The sequence below is a fragment of the Rhynchophorus ferrugineus genome, unplaced genomic scaffold (assembly GCF_030347505.1).
Source record: "Rhynchophorus ferrugineus isolate W39M unplaced genomic scaffold, kcgeb_rfMv2 rfM2, whole genome shotgun sequence".
NCBI classification, from domain to species: domain Eukaryota; kingdom Metazoa; phylum Arthropoda; class Insecta; order Coleoptera; family Curculionidae; genus Rhynchophorus; species Rhynchophorus ferrugineus.
In genome coordinates, this window is record NW_027472581.1 from 50,412,436 (window position 1) to 50,431,302 (window position 18,867).

At 32.4% G+C, this 18,867-nt stretch overlaps 1 protein-coding gene across 1 annotated transcript; it reads left to right on the forward strand.

Moving 5' to 3' along the window:
- The first annotated feature begins 6,677 nt into the window (after positions 1 to 6,677).
- On the forward strand, positions 6,678 to 17,742 carry LOC143190842 (phenoloxidase-activating factor 1). Its single transcript, XM_076395409.1, has 6 exons — positions 6,678 to 6,810; positions 14,423 to 14,594; positions 14,728 to 14,933; positions 14,986 to 15,173; positions 17,432 to 17,489; positions 17,544 to 17,742. The coding sequence occupies exons 1-6, from the start codon at positions 6,678 to 6,680 to the stop codon at positions 17,666 to 17,668; spliced, it is 882 nt and encodes a 293-aa protein (XP_076251524.1). The 3' UTR covers positions 17,669 to 17,742.
- Positions 17,743 to 18,867: the final 1,125 nt, after the last annotated feature.

The following is an 18,867-nucleotide window of genomic DNA, read 5'->3' on the forward strand; positions in this document are numbered from 1 at the left end:
TTGTAGCATTTCAGGTAAATAATAATTGTTTGGGTGTAAAATCATAACATGATTATTTTAAACAGGCTGTGCCTGCAACTTCATGTTAATAAGAACCAGGCAATATATCACCAAAAAGACTAAATAGTAACATACAGACAGATTATATTGCAAACAAAAATGATTATATATATTTTTAAAAATAATGATTAGATGCTACTTGTTCTTGTAGATAAAGAAAATAAAGAGGATTGTAATGGGTAAAAATTAAAATTTTTGCATGGCCACTTATAACTTGAATAGTGTTCAATTAAGTACCTATAAAAGTATATAAAGAAGGTTTCGTAATAAAAATTGTAATAAGTATTTACTATATTTAGTAAATTAAAATATTGTATTTTGTACCATATCTTTGACAAGTAATTTTTAATTTATCTTTAGTTAGACTATCTATATAAGTCTTTTATTTTATAATATTTGTAACAATATACAATTAGAAAAGAAGTTGTTAGTTGTCGGATTAGATTTTGTTTTTTTATGTATTTAGAAAATGTTTTATAAAAAGTTTATTTATTAATTCCCCCTGTAATATAAATAATATTTTTCAATTTCCCCCTTAGTAAATAAACCCTTTGGTTAAATAAACGCTTTGGCGCCGAAGTTAAAAATTGGATTGAAAAATATTTATATTGCAGGGTAAAATGAAAAAATAGAATTTTAATATAGTATTTTATTTAAATACTAGTAATCATTTGTATAAAATATTTTCAAAACACATCTAAAAACAATATCTAACCTGACAACTGGTAACTTATTTCCTAATTGTACATTGTTATTGATTTAAATGTTATAAAGTAAAAAACTATAAATAAACAATCACATGTCCAAAATATACTAAAGATTACAGTATTTGAATTTACTGAAAATAGTAATTAAATGTTACAATTTTGATTACGAAATCTTCTTTTTTATATATTTCTTATAGGTACTTAATTGGACTCTATCAATATAATAGGAATGTTTAATTTTTGCTCTTTGCAATCCTATTTATTTTTTTCGTCCACCAGAACAATTGAATAATACCTAATTATTATTTCTCTTATTACATTGCCTTTACTTAGGATGTTGTACACAATTAATCGTTTCAAAAAAGATCAATATTTGTTGACATAATATCTGAATAAGAATTTTCGTTAAATTTGTTTCTGTAGATTATTGTTAATAAAATAAAATAAATAAAGAAGTCCAAAGTTAGCTTCACACACAAATTAATTAAAATCGGTTTCTTGTACTGTTAAATAACATTCAGATAATAAAACATAATAGCAGTATCATAAAGATATATATATATATATATATATATATATATATATATATATATATATATATATATATATATATATATATATATATATATATATATATATATATATATATATATATATATATATATATATGTCTAATAATTCTTGCTTGTAACATTACAATATATACACTTAGTTTTTAATGTTTTGATGTTACCGTCTGGTTCTTATCAGTATGAAGTTGAAGGCACATATTCGTCCGTTTCAAAAGGATCTGCGGAGAAACATATGATATAATTTTCACTTTTTAAACCTCTCAATTTACATCCTTTAAAAAAAATTATATTTGTATTTACTCCTAATTCTTTTTGAACATTCTAATTGGGGCTTAATATCTGCTGAATTAAATATTTAACATGTACCCATATTTTTTTTCGATATGTCAAAGGAAATGATCTGTGAATATAGAACTAGGACAGAATCCTTTGTGATTTTTTTTATTATTTAATTAATACTAATTAATACTAAATGTTACTAGTCGTTTCAGTCTAACCTACAATTTGTCTTTATGATAACTTAAATCTAGGTATATAACTAGAAGGACCCATTGACCCTATCTCAATCTCTGGTGAAAAAATGTCTATACATGTCACTGCTGAATTTTGTTAATATATGCACCTCACTTCATAACACTACACAAGTCAGATGGTTTGATTCTTTTGAGTCTGTGTCCTGTTCTGGTAGTATCCAAAAGTTGCAATATTTCAATATTCGTATGAGAGTGGAGTCTTTTCTCATGCCCCCTTGCAATTCTCTTGATTTCTTATCTGACTGTGGGTATCTGAAGGTCTCGATGTAGGTAATCAGTCCTATAGTATTTGGGTGCACCCACAATACCTCTCAAGACTTTGTTCTGAAAAATTTGTATTTTATTTATGTTACTCTTTGCAGATTCTTCTTTATATGTTCCTTCCAGCAAAGTTTTGCATCGAGATTCATTCTGAGATATTTAGCGTTGTTGCTATATGGAATGATAGTGTTATTTAATGTAATTGGTGCTTGTACGGTCTGTTTATAGGTGAACAGCACATGTACAGATTTACTTTCATTAATTCTTATTTTCCAAGCTTGTGTCCAATTATTTATATTGTTACTTGCCTGTTGTAATTTTCGTGAGGCTTCTTCACTATTGTCTCCGACAGCTATAATCGCAGTTTCATTAGCAAATGTAGCCATCCTAATATTTTCCATTTATGGTATATCACAATTGTAGAGTAGCATTGGTCCCAGTACACTTCCTTGTGGTACACCTGCTTTACCTTCTTTTATTGTAGAGTAAGCTTCTTCTTGTTTGACTCTAAACATTCTGGTTGTAATGTATGATTTTAATAGTTCGCTGTGTTGTTTTGGTAACATTTTCTCTAGTTTACGAATAAGTCCTTCGTGCTAAACCTTATCGAAGGCTTGTGCTACATCTAAGAATATAGCTGAGCAAACTTTTTGATTTTCGTAGGTTTTTCAATAACATCTATTATTCTGTGGACCTGGTCAATTGTTGAGTGCTTGTTAATATACCCAAACTGGTGTGTTGGTATTAGCTTTTTTCTCTCTATGATCGGTTTTATTCTTTTTAACAGGAGTTTTTCGAGAACTTTAGATATTACTGGCAGCAGTGGTATAGGTCTATAGGCTTCTATTTCGTTTGGTGACTTCTCAGGTTTTGAAATCATTATAATTTCCGCCATCTTCCAAATGCCTGGGACATATTTTAATTTAATTCTGTATTGATCAAGTTGGTGAGTTTTATAATTCCCTTTCTTTTAGTAGCTTTAGCAGTAATTCTCCTGTTATTAAATCGTAGCCTGGTGATTTCCTGGGGTTAATGTCAGTTTTAATAGCTTTGGTTAACTTTTTCGGCGTGACTAATTCAATCATCGAATTTTCAGCTTCTATGTCCGGCAAGTTATGTTCAATATTAGTTTCGTTTGGTTTTGGTTTCGAAAGTTTTCCCTAGATATTCAGCAAATGCTTCTGCTTTTTGGCGATTGTCACGTGCCCAATTTCCACATAGGTCTCTTATAGGTGGACTGTGTAGACATGAGCTCTATAGATATTTTGTGGCTTTCGAGAGTGAGAAATCAATTTCTTTATCATCTGTTAAATTTCTCAGATAGTCATTTATGGTTTATTTTTCATTTCCAGTATTTTTCTCTTTTCAGTATTTGGGTTATATTGTTTAAACTATTTTTAGTTTTAGATGTTCTTTTCGATGTTCTCCCAGGTTGCTTAGGACATTCAAATAATTTTCCTTTTTTTGATTGTATCTTAGATGACACTAAATTTCGGCTATTGTAACCTTGTATCTGCTTGATTTAATAGTTACTGCTGATACCTGATTTTTTGCTATACTGAGCCCGGGTTCTTGATGGTGGGAAATATTCTTTTTTATTATTATTGGACTATTTTTTCGGTTGTTTCTTTTCACTCATTGTTTCTTCAGGTTTAACTTGAGCTACTCTATGTCTCCTCTCTGGTAGTGTTTTAGCAACTATACATCCTCTATAACTTGCCGGATGCGCTTCATTGCAGTTTGTCCATTTCGGCTTAGTTTCTTTGGGTTTTCTACACTCGGTGGTGATATGTTTACCTGAACATTTTACACATCTAGGTTCTCTTCTGCAGAATTTCTGTGTGTGTCCATGCAATTGGTATCTTTTGTATTGCGATATTATGTTCGATTTTTATTTCGACATATATTCGGTATATAAAATTGCAGTTGCAAGTTGGAAATACATGTCAAAAGTTACCTTTGGTAATGTTAATGTGAAAGTTATGAAAAATGAAATATTATTGGTCTGCCTATAGTTTCTTCTGATGATCTATCAATATATTGCCAACTATAACCCGAAGCAGATGTTTCCTTTTAATGTTATTCTACTTATAAAGAGATGGAATGCTGTCTGATGTATCCAAACATGTAACCTATCATATATCAGTATAGAAACAGTCTATAACAATCAATTTGGGTTGATATTACTTCAAGATATTAGTGATAATAATTAGGGTTATAAACCGGCAAAAGTTGTAAACAAAAAGTCAAATTTGATGAGGTAACATTGCCATATGCTTACGTCAAACATTTTGATGGCGTACAATGGTTGTTTTATTGCAAAAGCTATACTTGACATATCTAGTATGTTTTATGGTTTAACTATCGTGAAACTTTGAAAAATATTCTGTAATATAGCTGTGAAATATGGCATCGAAAATAGATTTAGTACTGAAAAGCAAACTGAGGCTGTATGAGGAAATCATAATAAGCTCATTCGTTTACGTGTTCAAACTAATTAGACAGCGTTGTGTGCCTTTTTAACTAGAATAACATGAGAACGAAAATTGTCTGATTCTGAAACGAATATACAAATTGCGGCAGGCATTACATTAAACATCTTGATGACGTATGTACAAAAAAACTTTGAATAAAGTATATAATAATAATGTACATGTATTAATTAATACTGCTGTTTTTTTTAATTAAATACACTTCACTGCATTTGAAGATCATCAAATCATCATACATCAAGTGATCTGGTTATCTGAGTTTGTGTCTTGCTCGAGTGTTATCCAAGAGTCACAATACTTCGGTATTATGAGAATAGAGATTCCCCTCACGTATTTTTGAGAATTTCTTAACTAACTGTGTAAGAATCGGTATTTAAAGTTCTCGGTTTAAGTAATTATTCTTATAGTATCTGTATACATCTACGATAATTATAAGGACTTTATTCTAAAACATTTGTATTTTATTTATCTTACTTTTCGCGGAACCCAATAATTGCTTGAATTTGCTTGTCGACTTATCATGTAGGGATAATTGAGTTTTTCTCTCAATTAACCAATACTTTTTTATATTTAAAATCGAGTTCTTTTTGTGTTTTGTTGTTTTTTAATGTTACTATGTTTAATGTTACTGTTGTTTACAGTTTAATGATTAATATTACAAAACTACAGTTGCTATTTTTTGCCTTTAATTGTAGATTATAGATTAGATTAGTAGCTTTAGTGCTACTGGGACCTCAACACAGGCATTGATAAAATATATAAAGTTTTTGCTGTTGTTGGTAAATAGCGTTCAGTTGGAACTAACTGACCATATTATATTATGAGCTCAAAGCGAACCAAACTATCACGGGAAACCCTTATTGGATTCAAATGATGTTTTAAACTTAACTTTTAAAAATAAATAATCCTTATACAAGATGTTTTGTTAACTTACTTTGTTTGATTCTGTAATATGACAAAGTTTGGCTACATATTAACAAACATAGTCCGTAAAAATACGTAACCTCAACACTCAAAATTACATTTCTGGTATTCATTCCTTTTGATTACTCTTTGATTTGAAGAAATTTACAGTAGGTGCCCATTAAACGAATTGACTGAAAATACCATTCGGAACAGTTTCGAGAATTCATTACTTGCCGAATGCTCGAATGGGAAGTTATAGTTCACCCAGCATATTTATCAGACATAACGTGTTATGATCGTTGACTAAGGGGGCACACGGTTATCAAAGGGTGAAGAAGTACAAAATTGATTGAATCGCTATCACGCAGAAAGATGAAAAAAGTCCTAGAAGATGATATACAATATTTTCATTAATATGTAAAAGTTTTTTCAATAAATGTCTTTTTAAAGAGAAAAATATATCAGAATACATGTAAGCACCTAACATCTTATTCCTACACTCGACAAATCTGTTCTTTTATTTTTCTTACTATATATGTTACTGTCTTTTCCTCTGTTTCATAATTCATTCTTATTCTACAGGATATATTTAATCTCGACAATTTTGTTTGTCTAGTATGTTTCTTAATATATTTCTTTCTTCAGCACTTATTTTATTAGCGTTGCATCTATCTATCTATCTATCTATTTATATATATATATATATATATATATATATATATATATATATATATATATATATATATATATATATATATATATATACATGACCTATTAAATTAACCCAATTAACACATTTTTATAGATAAAAGAATTTAAGGGAAAAGGTCAGTCATGCATAAATAGGCTAGTTAATTAACGAAAAAAAAAATGAACACGCCTCTTTAGCCATATTAAATAATTAATGGTCTTTAGCTCGAGTAGATTTCGAATTTCTGTATTTTAATGAATAATATAAGACCCACAGCATGAAACAGTTTCGAAATTATTAATTGAATGCAAATAACCCTTATAAATGAAGGTACAAATTGATACAAATAGTAAAGAATTAGCTAATTTATATTTAATATTTTCTGTTCGATCGTATGCTTAATAGCGGTAGATATGATACTTGTAAAGGTATTTTGTTTTGTTTTGTTATACACAATGGTATGTATATTAAGTTATTCATTTTTGTCAGAAGAAATTCTGGTAATTTATTTGCAGGTGGATGGTTCCAAGACAGGTAGAAAATCTAAAGGAATATTATTGGATTTTTTTACCAGTCCATGTAAATGCAGTTAAGTATTTTATTTCCAAACTAGATGATCTCATAAGCTTCATATCACCTACATCTATTTTGCACCTTTTCTCCGACAATAACAATAGCCACTTCTTCGATTTTCGGTTAATTAACTTCCTCGTTTGCTCTCTATTCGTTGTTATATATATTATTAGATATTATCCGTTGTTCTTATAAAGAAACGTCTATGGTTCTTGGATTGTGATTAAATAATTTGTAAGAATTGATGATCTGCATCTAATAGTAGTAACTCCCACTAAGTGATAAATTGGTCCTTCTTACTGCAATTATTTTAGATTATGGTAACTTATTTCTGATAGAAATTTGTTACCAAAAAACTTTTATGATATAATACTTTGAAATTGTCCTGTACATTATGCGTCGAGCCAAACGACGTTATTTGGAAACAATTGTTATATATTTTAACGTTGATCAAGAAGTAGTTACAATAATTTCCCATCCTAGAAGCTAATGAACGTAATGAATTTAGTGGTGGGACCAATTGTGGCCGCTTTACTTTTCCATCTGCACAACATAACCCAGTAGATTCATCGCTGTATTTTAATGCTTTGCAAAATTGACACATTTTTATTATTTCCCTAATTCCAGTTAATTTTGATGGCATCATATCTACCGGATCGCGGAATGCCATTCAATATTATTATGTCTGCTCGCTGTTGTTGTGTTTCATGTGCACGAACTCGTACCATTCGAAGCCTATCAATCTACAGTCACTCCTGAACTCAACTGTGTAAAACTAATACGAATATTATCATTTTCTGTATTATTTTTTCGTTGGTCATCAGTGCGGTTAGCATGTGAGATAGCTTGTCGCATTTTTGATTGATTTCAACAGCCTAACTCAGGTCGCTTTCTCCTTGGCATTGTTAATAATATAAGTGAAGAAAGTTCTTTCGCACTAAATTTGTGACTAAATAATAACAAATGTGAAATAAATTTATATAATTTGGTTTACCATAAACATATCATCAACAACTCTATATAGCCACATATCTTAACTCTATGGATAGCAAATGTTTACTCGATCGCAATTAGAATACGATTCGAAATTATTGTCAGCAACATATTTGACATATATGTCATAATTTTTCACTCAGTTTTCACTTTATCTAATCGATATACCTATCAAAAACATTAATTTTTGCATGACATATAAATCGTGATAAAGTATTAAACTACCAGGGGCGAGAAATTTTCTTCAATATGTAATACATTATATATTATAATCGTAGTTTGATAATAGAGGCAGGCTTTTTAGTCACAAAATAAATTTTCGAACACATCGATATATATGAACTCACGTTATCTGAATTGATGACGTCAAAATGTCTCAATGTTGCCGTATCAACTCTGAGGTTCAGTCCATTGGGGCTTTGATATACAACAAAGTTCTAATATAAATAAAATAATTAAACTGTTAAAAATACAAAATCATATTATTAAATTAAAAAATACTGTTATAAATTATAATTTATTTTAACATTACAGTAGATGTACTATATGCATATATTATCAAATGACTTAAAACTACAATTAATTATACACTTATAACAGTTTGATTTTTTTTCACACCACCTATGAGCTAGAGTTGCACTTTTTTTTATGTAATGGTATACGCTGGAGGCCTAATCCACCTAATTTACATTTATATATCCAAGTAATATGTTTTACTTTCATTAGAGAGCATATTTATCTTTTACGCTTAGTTCTTATTTCCTTCGGTACAGTGTTTCCTTGTATTTCTCCTTACTTTATTCTCTTATTACATGTATACATCTTCCTCGATAAAACTAGATTTAATCACTGCATTCTCCCTAAAGCATTTGCCATATCTGCATAGAACAGTTGAAGTAATAGAATAGAACAATGCAGTATTAATAAATATTATGAATAATAAAACTCAATCCATTTTATTCCAACGTATACCTTTTTCAGTCAATTTTTGTTGTTTTAACACTATTTTTATTATCATCTTTTCATGATTGACCAGTGGGCATATTGACCCCTTTTCTGAAATATTCATGTCTTTCAATAATAAGTATTCCTTGATTTTATTACATGCTTTTAAAATTTGTATTCTTTTAATATTTTATATTTTTCATTCAGTGACTAATATTCAGTGCAGCTGCAACATGGTAAAAATATTTTCAATAAAAACCGGAGCAACTTAATAATTAACATTAAAAATGCTTGCCTCTTTAAATAATTTTACTGGCAATATTTTATTTCATTATCTTGTTCCTGTTCGAAGTAACTGAAAGAAAAACGCAATACCGAATAAATACCGAGAAAAATGAGTATAATAAATATGAATAATAAGCAGCGATTTAAAATTTATCAAAACAAGCAAAACGTTCAGATAACGTTTCCCTGTTTAAAATCTGTAGTTATATAATCAATATTTTGAAGAATTCTGTAGACGTTTGACAACCGCACGACTTTGGCAGGCTGATTCTGTTAGATATTCGAACTTATCATATAGCATTCTATCTCTTTTTAAATATAATAAAGTGAGAAGGCAAATATCGTCTGACTCTAAAACGAATTTACAACTTGCGACAGGCACATATTGATGACGTGAGTTCACTGCTATTTTGAATAGACTATAGAAGATTATTCGAATGATAAGACATTTACCACATACATGGCGCAATTTATGTTACATAATTTCGGTTTTCTTCTGTACATATACTAGGATGTTCATAAAGGGATGTCGAGAAAATGGAAATGAAACAGAAATTTTCAGAAACGGATTATGTAAAATGACCGTTAAGTAAAACTATGTAGAAATAACATTATTTTCAGATTAATCTCACTCAACTTCAAACTGCTCATTACATTCACTATAGTGTTTCGTTCCCTGCCATATAATATTTTACAATCATGTATCATGGGTGACTGGAAGGGCTATTGATACAAAAGGCTAAAAGGCTGTTGAATTGCTATTACCTCTTGGTTTAATGAAACTTGTTTTCCGCGAAATAACATTTTTGAGACATGCTGAGTTAAAAATCAAAAATAGTTAAGTTTCATGAGTAATCTGAAACTAAAACAATTAATGTCCTGTACTTAAAAGGCATCCAGCAGACATCCGATCTTACCCAGATCGGTTATCAGAGCGACTAGAATGATTTTCCTTGTCGGATTGTATACTATTTCCTATAGATAATTACAATTAGAAACATCATAATCATAAATAAAATAAAATATAACTTACAACCATACCAGGCGATTGTTAAATCAGCAGAAGTATGACTATCCTGTAGCCTTAATCACTACGGTTGCCAATCTGGCTAAGTGTTTTTTGCTTTTCCAGTTTTAGTGTAATCAACAATCAATACAATATATTTACGTCAAAGCATCTTCATGGAATATTGTTAAATACGAATTATTTTCTTAGCCGAAGAGCTGAGTGTTTACACAATTCGTTAGCTTTGGCTCTTATTTTATTCAAATCCTTGATGATAAAATGATATACAAAATGCATTTAATCATCTTCAGAGCTTAGAATTACTTACTTGAGGGTGTTATTATTGCGAACGCGGCATCCGTTTTGCACACAGTTTTTTTTTAATCGGAAACTGAAGTTGATAATTAAAATATTGCTCAATCTGCACACAGATGTTATGCACACAGTTTTCATAGATGAAGACTTGGAATGAAATCATTATACGAGTTCGCAATAGATTGATCAATTGATCATCGAGTATTGGAGTAAATTTTTCAAACATAACAATGATCATTCACATGTTTTAATATTCGTGAAAATATACATGGTAGTGTTAACATAAATCATACTTGTTACATAAAATCTTAATAGATGCTTATATGTGCTCTAATCATTATTTTCGCTTTAAAAAGCCATTTAATGAGAAATATTGGTACAATATATATTAATTAAAATATTTTCCATAATTTCCACCACTTTTGTCCATATTTTTAGCAATATGGCGATACAATGTTCTCACCTCTTCAACATTTCGAAACTGTTTGATGGCCAAGCCACATTGCGTCGATCTAAATCTGAGTAATAAATAGAAGACTATGTACGCTGAGTGAGGCAGAACATACTATTGCAACGCGTGGCCGAACATTGTCATGCAAGTGGAAAACTTGTTTGGCATATTTTAGTCACTATTACAGGTTTTTTTGAAATAACAGGTTGCTCATTTTTATTAACTAACGCAGATAAATCTACAGTAACAGTTTCATTCGAAGCTGGTAATACACTACACTTTGCTGATTACGCAATTTCATATTAGCAAAATTTTATAGCTATAATTATTTCGCCTCAGTGTTGATGAGGACGATTTTTTTTTTGGCCTGGAACCGGGAAGGGCAATCTTGTTACGGATATCTAGTCGCGGAGACTTGCAGAAATAAGCGAGTTGGACTGGTTATGTGGAGACTGCCTATGGGCTACTATGACCCTAACTGATACTTTTTACTGGTAAGGAGGGTGCACGTAACCGGTAACACCGGTGGCTGCAAGGACATGGTGTCGTTATCATACCATTTGGTACCTGAGTCAATCGCTCGCCGGAGAAGGCCCAGGCAATTTGGAGCACGACGGGGCAGTGTCGGCTGCAATAGAATAAGGCCACGAAGAGCCGATGTCCTAAAATATCCGCCAGATCAGTAATACATATATTATCCGAGAGAAGAAGAGTGAAGAAATATCTCGAGTAGAGCTAGGATATAAAATCGCGAACTTGGAGGACGTATGTTTCGCTATAAATATGATTATTCCTGATGAACCAGGGTGTATTGATTGACTAACTAGGTGAGACATATTGAGGTTAGACACTGGGGCCTTAGAGAACGACTGAACCATAATCTTGTACTAGAGAGATTTTATTGATAGAGGAAACATTTTGGCCTGGTTGATGAGCGGGAATAGCAGATCGACAATACCTTAACCTTTCTGGAGAGGCCTTTGAATCTGGGAATTCCACCTAAAATTGCGATCGAAGACAAGACCGAGATAGGTGGCTTCTTCTGTCCATGAAATTTGGGCGTTCTCGATTTTAAGAGGCGAAATGCTTGGTGCTAAACGCTTCTTATGGAAGATGGCCTGGGTTTTCTGTTGGGTGACTTGCAACCTCCAGAAACGTAACCACTGGACCGTCTCATCAAGTTGTTTTTGGAGTCTGCATTGAATATGCGGTGTTAATCTTCACCTAGAACAATCCTGACAGAAATGATTTGATAAGAGCGGAGAGATTTAATAAGATCGGGAAGACTCAACCGAATGCGAAAGCTTAACCATTTCTCCACTAAGCCTTCATGCCAAACCTTGTCAAAGGCTTTGATTAGGTCCAAGAAGACCGCCTCAAGTCTTTCACGTCGGTTAAAAGCACAGTTTGCGGCTAGCCGATGGGCCTGATGAACGGCTAAATGTGGCGCGGTACACGAATTGCTCATCTGGAATGAAATTGTTTGCCTTCGGGAAATCATTAAGAGCATATAGAATTGCTCTTTCAGCAAGCTTGGAAATAGAACTTAGTAGGCTGATAGGTCTGTAGTCAGAAGGTGATGACTTAGCACATTTTTGGGGATAACTGCGATGAATGTATGTTTCCATCTGGATGGGAAGTGTTGCAACCTCTGAATGGCGTTGGTGATATTAGTTGACTAATAATAGCGAGCTATTTGTAGGGAAGCTTTTTGAGTTTTGGCTATCGAGATATTATCGAAACTCAGGGCCTTCTTGTTCCGAATCTTGCTGATCATTAACGTGAATATTTTAGGAGTAACCAAGTGGTCTAGAAGATAACTTGGAGGCACTTGAGAGTGAACGGAGTTGGCCTTCCTAATGATTTCGTCGTTTATATTTGTAGCAAGAGGGAGGCGTTCCATCTGGGCTTCATAGGTTTTAGCGAGGAGCTCGGCCTTTTCTTAGTAGGTGACTACGAAAGTTCTTGTCTCCGCTGACTTCACAGGGGGATGACGTTTTGCGCCTTCCCCACGAGGTTTTTAGAGAGTCGCCAGAAAGTTGGGGGGCCATCCAAACTTTGGTCCGCTAGAAATGAGTTCCATTTCTCGGATCGCCAGGCTTTAGTGGTTTCCTTCACTTTCAGTTTTACTATATTGCCTCCCTTTTGTCTGCCAAGTTGAGGGTATTACGAGCTCTGCGATAGAGACGATTCTTGAGTCGATTCTGTGACTTGAAGCTCTCAGGAACTGGGTTACTTTGGGAGTTTGAATAATATAGAACTTTAAATGATGAATTCTGTTAGGCAGAGTGGATGTCTCGAGTTAGGTTCGATTCCAAGAGAATTTCTTGATATCTCTTCCAGTCGGTTTTCTTTTCGACTTTGAAGGGAGGAATTTCGATTGCACAACAGTCCCCAAGAGTTAATATAATCGGACAATAGTCCGAGTGTAACTCGTCGAGAACTTGTACATCAGAAGGACGATTGGAGTTCTGGAGAATAAAAAAGTCCAGAATGCGTGCCCAATAGCGGGATGATGGGTAGGCTCATCCGGCAGGGCGAGACCAAGCCTTAAGTTTGCGATTAGTGCTGCGATATCGTTGCCTGCTGACGACTTGCAGGCTTGCAGACGAGTCATGCGTGGAGCATTTCCTGTACAAGAAGGTGACCACAATTAGACGATCATGTGTTTCCATCTAAATATAGGTCGAATCGAATTCAATGTTTGGTGACGATACAATTGAAGGCAGAAGGTTGTATTTGATTCCTTTTTTGACTAGGATACCGTTTCTAATGCCGCGGGCTGGGACACGATAATTCCTGTATACCGTTTAGAATGGAAAAACTATGGGAGGGTTTTAGGAGAGTTTCCTGGATAAATGCTATATCGACGCCTGAAGACGAAAGAACGATTTGCAGCTCCACTTTTTTATCGCGAAAGCTGACATGACATGATGTTTAGGACTTTGGAAGAACTCATTTTGACGAGTGACCGTCTGCTAAAAGCTAGACGGGAAAGGGGAATTTATGACAATGAATCGTCTGAACTAACCAATGACTTTCTGCTTTTCGCCAAATGAATGCTGAATATCGCCAGTCACAATAATTCACAGAGAACGCTTTTACTTTTGTCAAGCAACCAATCAAACCGCAATGTTGAAACGTTTCTGTTGATTTATTAACTGTTAAGCCTTGAGAATATTAATAGCTCTTTTTAGTATTTTAGAGTAGAACAGTTGTTTTCATTGATACCTTGCCGTTTCATAATGATATCGCTAGTCAAAATACATGTAGGCACCATATACAATCGTTACAATTTCTCATTCATTTGTTTCTCGCTTATTTCAATTGATGGCATATCATTTGACTGAGCAGCTTGAAAATGTTAATATTATTCTAGGTTAACTTCCAAAAATGTATTATTTTTCTAATGTAGAGCCTTAGTTGTCAAATACCCGAAGTTCACTTTTTTACATATGATAATTATTTGACTACATGATCATGTACATAATTTATTTAAGCTTTCGATCAATTTTAATACATTTTGTGTTTAATTGCGTTGATATAATGTTAAATATTTATAATAGATTATTATTAATTACAGTTTCGTGTTTTAATTATATAAATCTAAATATACGGATTTTATTTTAAAGGATGTGGTGTCCCAAATCGACAAGCCCGACTCTTAGCCGGAGAATTAACAAAAAACCACGAGTTTCCGTGGTCATCCACAATTCACGCAATCAGGAATAATACTATACAGGAAATTCATGGATCCCTTATCAATAATCGATATATTATCACTGCAGCTTCTCAAATACTGGGGTATGTTTGATATTATTAGTGTAATTGTTCAATAGAAACATGTTTAAATGGAAAAAAGCCTATTTAAAATTTCATGTATATATTTATATTTGATTATTGAGTTCTTAAACTACTTTACTTGCTAAAATTTAAGATTAACACCTTTGGACTTAAAAATTACGTTGGGTCAATATGACCGATGTTATGCAGATAGTTCTTCTACAAATATGAGCGTTGATAAAATTTTGATGCATCCGGATTTTTCGGAAACAACAGGAGCTCATGATTTAGCTCTGATCAAGCTGAATAGTCCTGTTCACTTTGAGCGCCGAGTTCAACCGATCTGCTTGTCCACACCAAGTAAACTATATACATTTATTTGATGATGATTGCTAGTTGTTTGTTGTCATAGATACCAGATATTTGGGACAAGTAGCAACATTGTTTGGCTGGACTGGTGATAAACAATCCGCTTGCGTACCCAGAAAGTTAGGCTTACCAGTTTTGGACCAGAGCGTTTGTATAAGTGTCACACAAAATTCCCAGAATCAGAATAAACATTGCATTGGTGTAGTTGGCGCTAAGAGTTTAATTTGTTCTGTAAGTATAGTTACTAAATTATACTGTTTAGTTGTAATATATATGTAGTCTATTGGCGAAAATGAAAAGTATCAATTTAAAAACCTATTAAATTAAATAACTATTAAATTTGATGGATTTGACATGTCTCTATATAAAATAAGAATTTTTCATTTAGTATTATTCAGTTATTCAGTGAATATGGACGCTAATCATGAAAAGCTCAAAGTTTTGCTTTCGGTATTCACTACTTTGGTTGTTTAATTTGAAGAAATTTGTTACCAAAGCCCATAAAATATTTTCGGAAACTGATCGTAATTCCATCATATCCCAATTGAAGGTTATAGTTCCAACGATTTAATTACAATCTCATTTTACTGTCAATGACAAAAACGGCCTGGACGACCAAAAAGCTCGAAGAAAATGACTTGCGAGATATATTTGATGAAATTATAGCTCAAATTCTCAAAAAAACATTTTCAAGCCTTCACATTCTGTAGGTGGAGTACTGTAACTGATGAGGGAAGTGATCTACTATTATAATCCCGAGCACAAAAAGTCATTGATTAGACCAAGGGAAACATCTACATCGACACCTAAACGGAATATTCATGGCCATAAAGTCTTGATGTGAGGTGGGAGCTCAAGCTATTTGACTAGAAACATTGCAGTGCAGAAGACCAAGAAACGTATACTTCCGGACGAAGATGTTATTAATATATAGGAAGAAGTTTGTAACAAATATAAACTGCTCAAAGTAAGCTACGACCACAGACATCACTTTGGCCGTTTTCTTCAGGAGAGACTTATGCTGTGTCGGTAATTTTATCAAACCCATAAGTAAGGTTAGTCCAGGAGAGCCATCTCTATCAACATTGTATTCCTATTGTATGACAACGCTCGACTACACAACACAAATTAGTGAATGTTACACTGTGGTAACTTGAATGGCAATATTTACCGCATCCAGCTTACGCCTTTTAACTACCACTGCAGATAGTTATTACTTGTCTGGCTGACATGGTTTCAAAAAACCGAAGAAGCGTGAAAACATATCGATAATTGGACCCCTATCAAGCCAATATCTTTCTTTAGACATGGTGTCGTCATTTTGCCAAAAAATAATGAAAGATATTTGGATTAAAATAAGATATCAATTATATTTCAATAAAAACCTTTTTAAAGTGAAAAAATGATCAAAATACATGGATGTACCTAATAAAACAAATATTATAAAAACGTGTATCATTATTTATGTGCTCAGTGATTGTAGTTTTATCTTTATATGTTGACTGAATAATTTATGCTAGATTTTGTGGTACAAACTCTAGCAGTAATAGAAAAAATATATACCTGAAATATTGTTCATCTTTAGTTACAACCTGAGGCTATTGGGGATAACTTCTTAAGAATAGTGCTGTTTACCAGTAAAAGACCAGTAACATCGCGGATGGAGTATAATCTGCCATTTAAGAGCTTTCAAATAGGTTATCATGACTTCTTCAAAATGTGATCAAGCGCTATCATATTGTTTTGTAGTTGCTTGATTGCATTAGACATTATTAGATAATTCGAAAGCTACTTTTATTAAATAAGCTATATAAAACTATTTCAAGTTACAGTCTTCTTATTGATGGCGCTTGAATTGAGCAGTTCATTCCGAAACATATTTAGTAACATCTATTACATACAGAGCAATAATCATACAGCCACTAATATTCAGTTTTGAGGATAATATTAGTCTGTCGTTGAGCTTAGATCATATCATATGTTATATATGTAATTACATATGTAAAGACGCCATTTCATGCATCTCCTCTTCAACTCATACATCACCCTGTATCATTGTCGTTTAATAAATTATAATGTTTCTAAACTGTCTCGTAATCATCGTCTAATTACTTTACAAGTTCAACTACTGCTCACTTAATTTCTCATAAAATAGTTCGCCCAGTTCTGTATCTTCTTATCCTGATTTCCCAGAGCATTCTTCACCTTCAATATTACACTTATTATTTTTAATTATACATTATCAGGTAATTTTGTATTTTTTATATTTTTTTGTGTATATGTAGTTGCCTCTGTTTTTTTAACACAATTATCAATCTTATTCCAGGCGTTTACTAAATGTTATTGTTTAAGTTTGTTTTAAATACAGTATGTTAATAGGCAGCAAGAATTATATTAGTTCGGTATTAACGATTTACCCAACAAAGGCAAATTATTTTTGGATTACTGATTAAGAGTTAGATATAAGAATAATTTATATTTTATTTTAGGATGATGCTGGTGGACCAGTGATGTTTCGATCCCAAGGCGGCACCTATGAGCTTATTGGTAATATTCTTTCTACATATAGTTAAACCCTATATTTTATTGCCTTTTTTTCAGGCATCTTGTCATTCTACAATAACTGTCACACGAATGAGAGTCTAGTTTATTATACGGCGCTCAATGATCATCTCTCATGGATCACTCAAAATACTAGAGATGCCTGTTATTGTTACAAATTTTAAAAATATGTACTAAGAAACTCTTAAATATTAATGATATTTTCCATAAATATATTTTTGATAAAATATTAATTATATAGGATATAAATTATTATATATAAAGTAATAACTAAATTATATAATATAAAATAAATAAATTATATAATATAAAGTATTAAATTTTTTTTTATATAGTTTAAACTCTCCTTTTACCAATTATGGGTTTATCTGGACTGGGCCTAAAGTTTAACGTGGGCTCCAAACCACGGTCCTCAGCATTAAGTCTACCGACTGGCGAGTGACCAACTTTAGAGATCATCCCAGCAGACATCCGGTCTTACCCAGCCTGGTTACTGGCGTGACTGGGATAATTTTCCTTATCGGATTTTACACTCTTGCCTAAAACATTCACAAATATTAAACAGTTACAAACATAAATTTACGACCATGCCCCAGCAGGATTCGAATCCGCGGTTATCGCAACAGTAGGAGGACCGTCCCATCGCCTTTACCACTGCGCCACCAAGTCGGCTATATTATTTTTATTGACAAATTATAATTTTATTGCTTGGTTTAACAATTTGTTGATTCAAAACAGGTTAATTTAAAAAAGTGGAAAATCCCGCTGTGAATATGGTGATATAAGCAAGGTGTATTATATTACAAGTTGCTAAAACTGAATAAAACTGTCGCTGTAAATGTCTACTGACGTTAATTGAACAAATTAAATGATTTCCAAAAAAATACCAGCAATACCTTAACCTCTTGCGTGATATGCTCGATCATACGTTGCAAAAGTTGTGAAAGACGCAGAGTTGCTGTTCGAATGGGAAGTTCTGTCGTTCCCAGCGTACTCACCAGACATAGCGTCTTCTGATCACCACTTGTTCCAATCTGTGACGCATAACTTAGCTGGCGCACGGTTTCTAAATGTTGAAGAAGTGCTAAAATACTAAATATCGATCATTAGATTTTTCAAAACCAACATGGCTCTTTCGACACGGTACCGTCATGTGGTCAGAAATGTGGAAAACAGTTGTAGAAAATTATAGAAAATATCTTGATTAATATATATTTACCAATTTTTCTCAATAGCGTTTAAAAGTGAAAAATTGGTCAGAGTTCATCCACCAGCATCTAACATTACCACTGAGCTATTTAGACTAAATCTTATTTTGTCCTTATGGAATTTGATTACAAAATATATGTATTTATCCCACTTT

What these genes read in the sequence shown, in the direction of transcription:
- LOC143190842 (XM_076395409.1), top strand. Translation starts at nt 6,678, where the DNA reads ATGGTATGTATATTAAGTTATTCATTTTTGTCAGAAGAAATTCTGGTA. An exon ending in TACCAGTCCATGTAAATGCA is followed by an intron (nt 6,811 to 14,422) that starts GTTAAGTATTTT and finishes TTTATTTTAAAG; the next exon opens with GATGTGGTGTCCCAAATCGA. An exon ending in GCAGCTTCTCAAATACTGGG is followed by an intron (nt 14,595 to 14,727) that starts GTATGTTTGATA and finishes CTAAAATTTAAG; the next exon opens with ATTAACACCTTTGGACTTAA.